Below are 7,472 nucleotides of genomic sequence, written 5' to 3'. Positions count from 1 at the left end.
TTGACGAATTTTAAATTGAACGACATGTACGTAATTTTATAGTAATTTTGTCTGTCATAAAAGCGTAAAGTCTCAGTCGCGATAAGACAACCTACTGGTTTTATAAAATATTCTATCGATCTTTTAGTCACGCACCACACTACCCACGACTGAGTTGACCGAATTGCTTGAACAGGAAGTTTGAAACTAGTTGGCAGAATGTCGATCTTAGGTGAAACCATCATGAATGAGTTAAGTATTTAATTGTTGCGCCTGCGTACACTTAATAAAGCTTTCACGAAATAATTCTTAGTTTTCCATAAGACGTTGTCACAGAGATCTGGTTCCAAGCATAGATTTTACACCAGAAACAGGTGGAGCCGCATCTGATAGCTCAAAAGTATATCAGAGTGAGATTAATATTTGGTTGCTTTAGCGACTACTAATTACGATACATGAGCTACTAAATCTACGGAAGGTCCTGAATGTGCCTTGTAATAGTGCCTATAGCTGATAAAGTAAAATCGTCTGGATTATTTGCTTTAGGTATTACTAAACCACGTATTGAAGAAAGAAAATTGCATGCAGACTTAACGATAATATTTCGGACTAACATACTGGATTGCTGGGTCCAAAATTTAATAGAGCACTCCATAGTCAACCAACAATTCTGTCGCTTTCATAGATGGGGAATTGACCGCTCAGTCCCTTTACAGTCTGATGCAAGAGCTCAGTACATTGCTAGATTGCCTTATTTCTAGTTACTTCTTGGCGCATAAGTAAGCTTATCGTAAAATGTGGGTTATACAATTGCTAGCCAAACCCATCGAAATGATATCTGAGGTAATGACTATCCATAACAACATGGTAGATAGTATCCATTACAGCAAGAGCGATGCAAATCTTGAATTTGTGTTGACTAGCAAGCAAAATGTAAAGCGTGTAAGAATCTTGAAGTCCTAACATCCTCATACAAAAGCTGCTTTATTTTATCTTGTAATGGAATTACAAATTGAGATTTGATCCACGCAGTAAAAACGTTGATTTTTCATTAAAACTCCTATGAATAAAAGCTTAATGAACTTGTATGGACGTCTTCTGTACAGAGAGAGGCTAAACACAACGTGACAATTATTGTCGTTACGTCGTATTCAGATGTTAAAGACCACATGTTTAAGAAATAGCGCTCATTGAGTGGTGGTATGGAGGCTTGACCTCCATGATTCAACAATGCAACAGATTTTCAATGGAAACTACGTAGTGTGTTCTTATCGCATCCAAGCCTTCAAGAACGGCGTAGCTCACTTGTACATCTCCTTCATCGCTGTCGCTCTGTCATAGCGCAATGCTGCGGAACAGTTTCGACGTGAACAACCTTCCACACCGCAGCCGGCTTATTTCAACACCACCGACCGAGAAAGGCATCAATGACCAAGACGTGTTGTCGCATGGGTCAGATATTTCATTCGACGAGACCGATAGATCGTCGGAAAATCTCGAGCCCGAACACGTCGCCAAACGGTCAGACATTGCGAATACGACAAGAAATGTGAATTTTGAGCACGTCAAAGAGTCAAAGACGTTTTATAAATCTCATTGCACCATCAACTCTCCTATTACTGGTTCAGATAAAAACATCGATATGAAGCATAGTAAGGAATCTCGTCGATTTTCAATCGCTACTGACGTTTCTTCAGTCATAAGTTTGGACGACACTCTTCTAGAAGAAGACAATGGTCCGCTCGATGTGCAATTATTACGCGATGTTGGTGAGAATTTAATTGGTCGCAATGTACCATTTGAAACACCTTTTGGCACCAGAGCGCAGTGTTACGCCGACTACACAGCTAGTGGCAAAGCTGTCGAAAGCATCGAGACTTTTATCCGCAATGAGGTCATGCCTACCTATGGCAATACACACACCACTACGTCAATCACGGGTCTTCAAACGACTTCATTTCGCGAGGAAGCCCGCCAAATTATTCGCAAGGCACTCAACGCCCGCGATAACGGCCCTAAAGCACGTGACGTGATCTTATTTACTGGTCAAGGATGCACCAGTGCAATCAACAAATTTATTACTGCCCTCGGCCTCAAGACGATGCGACGCCATCATCGTCCGAACAAACGTCCTGTCGTCTTCACTTGCCCCTTTTCGCATCACTCGAATTTGTTGCCATGGCGCGAGCTCTACGCCGTTGATGTGGTTGAGATTCCAGAGGCCACGACCGGTGGAATCGATCTTGAGGAACTCGAGCGCCAGCTTCGTCGGTATCAAAAGCGCAAGCTCAAGATCGGCACTTTTGCCGCTGCTTCCAACCTCACGGGCGCGCTGGCAGACGTCGACAAGGTGTCGGAGCTATTGCATCAATACGGCTGCCTATCGTGCTGGGACTATGCCACGTGCGCTCCTTACGTCAACATTGACATGAATCCTAACAATCCGACCGCCTACAAGGACGCCGTCTTTTTTTCGGGCCACAAATTTGTCGGTGGTCCCGGGTCTCCAGGTGTACTGGTGGTCAAATCTAATTTATTAAACAACAAGGTCCCTACACAACCCGGTGGCGGAACCGTGCTATTTGTGACAGAAAAGGCCCATAGCTATCTTGCTAATATGGAAGAGCGGGAAGAAGGTGGGACTCCCGACATTCTTGGCAGCATTCGTCTCGGTCTCGCATTCGAATTGAAGCGCCGGGTTGGCGTCCAGCACATCATGGACCTTGAACGACAACATGTTCGATATGTTCGAGCAGTGCTTAGTAAGAATGCGAACATTGTATTGCTTGGTCATGACAATTTGGACCAGTTGCCTATTTTTTCGTTCCTCGTCCGCTTTGGTGGTCGCTTTTTGCACCACAACTTTGTTTGTGCTCTTTTGAATGATTTGTTTGGGATTCAAGCCCGCGGTGGCTGCCAGTGTGCTGGACCCTTTGGCGCTCGTTTGCTAGGTATCAGTCGCGAGCACATCACGGCGCTTGGCTACGCTGTTGTAGCAGAGGATGTTGTGTTGAAACCCGGAGTCTCCCGCATAAGCTTTCCATACTTTGCTGATGCAAATGAAATCGAGTACATTCTTGAAGCTGTAAACTTTGTGGCCGATCACGGCTGGAAGTTTCTACCTCAGTACGACTACTACCCGCACAATGGAGTTTGGAGTCATATTTCTCGAACGACTGCGTCTTCTCCGCCTGAAAAGTATCTCGCGAGCATGCAACTTGACGACGTCGAAACGTTGCGCCTTTCAGTCAGTGTCGCTCCAATCTGCAGTATCACTGCTCATCGTCGCGAGAACTTGACACAAGCCGCTGCGTTAGCCAACGCGTGCATTGAGAAAGCTGTGGCGATTGACGAGCTTCAAATTGGACAAACGCTGATGCCAACTCACGAATGGTTGCGTTGGTTCGCGTATCCGCACGAGGCAGTCGCCGCTTACAAGCTAACGGGCGAAAAGTTGCCACTTACAAAGATCACGGGGCCGTGTCAACCACACCGTTACGTGGACGGATCGGTTCACAAGGTGTGGGAAGGCGTGCCATCAATGAGCGAGACGCAAAAAAGCTTTGTTGGACGGTATGTGTTGAAAATGTTTATGCAAGCCGACTTCAAGGCAATGACAGACAAAGGAGTGCAAGTCCGTTAGCTTTTCATATGCGGTAAAGGCTTTATTTGTTGCTGTGCCATATGGCAATTTATTGAGTAAAAGAATGCAGTCATCTCCTAATCAATTTGCTCGTAGTACTTTTTGCGCAACTATGTTATTCGTTGGTACTAAATCCAACTTGTCTGTCTAAAATTCAGTCTTACAAGTCTTTCATTTTAAGTACGTTGGTGGCGACATAGCGTTACGGACATTATGACGACATAGGATTACAAACATTATGACGACATAGGATTACAAACATTATGACGACATTATTTTAGGATTACGGACATTATGACGGCATAGGATTACAGACATGATTACGGCTGTAATGGGGCACACATCGGTTGGAGAACCGTTGTTGTGACATTTACTTAATGGGTAAAATACCCTTTTATCCTATTCTAAGATAGTTAATTACTTAAATCCCATTTATTATGGGTAGCAAATATGGTCGCCGCCAAAGATAATGTTTTAGGTTAAATAATTAAATAAAGTGCAGTTTCTTTTTTGATCTTAAAGCGTTTAGTGCCTTCCTGCGCATGCGCATTGATCTGGAAGAGATAAAAGCCTTTCTAAGGTATATTCTCTTGGGCACTAGGTGCCACTTGGTTCTAAAAAAAACCGATCCCTAGAACAAGGATTCATTAAGCTTCAATAGCTTAAACGACTCCCTGAGTTGTTAAATCCATTAATTCAATAGAACTCAGTGACCCTCTGAGTCTGAAAGTCTTCCTCTGACTTTAGGAGCGAGGTAGCTCCGCTACACCTGGTAGCACTCGTAGTCAATCTATGCCTGAGTCTTTACAAGACTAAACCCTCACGAAAATGGAAGGTTCCAGAACTGTCAGAAGCGCAACGCGCCGCTTATTACAAGCTCAAAACTTTATTTGGGCTTGAACACAAGGAATGCATTATCTCCCAGGGACCAGAGGTCCTGCATGCAAGGCTTGAAGCTCTCATGCGATACGAAGCCTCCCTGATCGGTCAGATAAAGGACCACTTAGCGGCATCTATGCCAACCCGCTACATCTCTGTACCTGACCCAGAACCATGGGCCCTCTAGCTGTATACCTGAAGACAAAAGAGGGAGAAAATCTCCCTTTTCGGATTAAGCAGATGGAAATGTCCATTAATTCTGCCTTGTTCTTAACAGAACGGCAAAAGGTGACTATGGCCATTTCCAAACTTGGAGGTAGAGCCATGGAGATGGCACTATCGTGCAGCACGTCCATAAACGACGCTTTTCTCTCATGAAGTTTGCTGAAACAGCAAATGACCAGCATGTTTGCACCGCCTGATCAGGCTTTTCGCATGCGAGCACGACTCCTAGCGACTTATCAGGGTAAACGAACCCTAGGGGACTTTATCCAGGAGTTGAGAACTCTCATTGCATCTATGCATCACGACTCGGTGCAAGAAGCAATTGTCGTAACAATCTTTATGGGGGGCTCAATGAGGGCGTTGCCCGGACCGAATTATTCCGAGCTCATCCTGCTACTTTCGAAGAGGTCGTTGCCATAGCGCTACGCGCCAAGCTCGACTTTAAGTGTGCTCGTGTTAGCATGCCTGTTTACCAAATAAGCTCTTCGAGCACATGGGTTCCGTATAATAGAGCGGAACCCATGGATCGAAGCCTCGTTGAGGAAGGAGAAGAGGCTCTTCAAGCTGTGGAACAGCATAAGACCATCCGTAGATGTTGTATGTGCGGAAGCACGAAACATTTACGTCCGGCCTGCCTCCCACGAAATTCGGGTAACGCTCGAAGAGCTCCAACTTCGACCTATACCAGAGATCTGGTACGGTGCGAAAAAACGTCGATACCCAGTAGGTGCGGGGCGTCCTACTGGGGAAGACCTAGGCTCTGTCGAACCTCTAGGAGGTGAGAATAAACAGAACCCAGCCCGAATTAGCTCGGTGCATAATGGCACGGGGCGAGAGTACAAGCCTGGCTTGCTTGTCGCTCAAGCGACTGTAAAGGGCTTTGATAAGCCGTGGTCAATTCTAATTGACTCAGGAGCGTCTTGCAATTATGCTCGACGCCTTTCCCTTGAAGGAAATCAACAATACGTTGAGGCGCTTAAAGCGCATGAAAGTGATATAATCACTGTTCGCTTAGCGACTGGAACTCGTGTCACTGTTCCTGAAGTTTTATTGAACTTAGGCATATAGTAGCTGGACCTTTACAGTATGGAACGCTGTTTCATCCTAGATTTCGATTCGAGAAATGATCTCATCGTTGGAACGGCCTCGCTTGAACGCATAAGCCATGGATCGATTGGAGGTCTGAGACCTTACGCGCCACGCGCAATGTTCCTAGCAACGTTTTGAAGAGTCATGAACCCAACATTGCTAGGTAACAAAGGCGCTACTGGCGTGGATCACTGACTAAATCTGTCAGTGTTTTAAACATTGAAATGTCTGAGCTAATCAATTTACTGCTGAAAGAAATAATTCTGAGCCCGAATCAGAAGAAGGGGGTGGAACGGCACGTACTCCGTCGAGTGACACTCGTTGTAATAACGATTCACTGAATGCTGAAAGCATTGTTGGCCTAAGGCTGAATCATCAAGGGTGAAATATCCCTGTGATACGTGGAGTGGCACGTCTAAGTCTACCGAGTGTGGTCGGCCGAGGTGGCACCATACTGAGTGTCAATAGTGGCACTATTGGCGGTTCGCCAGGGCACTTTTGGATCAAACCCTTCTAATGCACGTGAAGTGACACGTAAACGTTCGCTGGGTAAGGAAGTTGAGTTACTTAACTCCTAGTCGGATGTCAAACTATACACGATGTCTTTATAGAATCAATACATGCTGGAAAATACTGGGAAGTGAATGTCTCGGCCTCTAAGAGGCGTATCGTCTACGCTATTGTCTACACATAAGACAGGAGGCACACGAAGCATTTATGCCCTCACAAAGTGATATGAGTGAGCAATTACACACGCTTGTAAATGGTGCAACCGGTAACATTGAGGGAGAAGTTAGCCTTGCGGCAATCCCTTCTTTGGATGCTGAGCGCGGCCGAGCCTTAAAGGCTGGCGACTCATCTGATATGGTGGCCATTGACCATCAGTTGAGTTAAACATCGTCACTTCTGGACGAAGCTGTCCTGGTGACACAAAAGCTGCTTAGTGCGCGAAAATGGGTCTCGATCCGTAAGTATCCTTGGAATCTCTTTTATTCTAATAACGATTCCAGAATGTGTAATCATCGACCATCTGTTTTACCTCCGGGCAGAGGTGTTCGTCATAAAAATTGACTTGGTTCCGGGAACCAAATACTGTGTCACATGACAATGGCCTTTACCAAGGGAGCAGCGTGCCGTCATTGACGATTTCCTCCGTGCTAAGCACGAGGCTGGAATGGTACGAGAAAGCAAACCTCCTCATTCGACACCGACATTTTGAGTAAAAAAAATGGTAAATGGCGCATTGTACATGCATATAATAATTTAATGCTGCCACTATATCAGCAGAACCCGCATTCCAAGAAAGTATGTTCTTCAGAACAAAATGGTGGGATGTGCAATGTACAGTGCTCTGGACTTAGTCGATGGTTACTACATACTGCTCATGCGAGCTAGCGATATCCCGCTTACAGCGGTTAGCACCCCAAGCGGTATGCTATGAGAGTGGTTGGTTATGTCACAAGGGCTATCCAACGCTCCAGGAGAGCAGTGCTCGAGTGTATGCGCACAAATAAATTAAATGCAAATGCATCTAAATTTTTTTTTGACGGAGAAAAAATTCCTTTCTTAGGGTGTTTCATTAAGAAGCAAGCGGATCCTGCTAAGGTTTTGGCCAAAGTAGATTGGCCGGTTTCTAAAAACCAAAAGGATTTGCGTA

At 45.3% G+C, this 7,472-nt stretch overlaps 1 protein-coding gene across 1 annotated transcript; it reads left to right on the top strand.

The window, feature by feature from the left end:
- Positions 1-1,324: 1,324 nt before the first annotated feature.
- On the top strand, positions 1,325-3,622 carry CCR75_003161 (uncharacterized protein; the record flags this gene model as incomplete). Its single annotated transcript, XM_067961258.1, has 1 exon — positions 1,325-3,622. One exon carries the CDS (start codon positions 1,325-1,327, stop codon positions 3,620-3,622), a length of 2,298 nt encoding a protein of 765 aa, XP_067821501.1.
- Positions 3,623-7,472: the final 3,850 nt, after the last annotated feature.

Source organism: Bremia lactucae, linkage group LG9, assembly GCF_004359215.1.
Source record: "Bremia lactucae strain SF5 linkage group LG9, whole genome shotgun sequence".
Classification (NCBI taxonomy): Eukaryota; Oomycota; class Peronosporomycetes; order Peronosporales; family Peronosporaceae; genus Bremia; species Bremia lactucae.
This window is presented reverse-complemented; position numbering and strand designations above follow the sequence as displayed.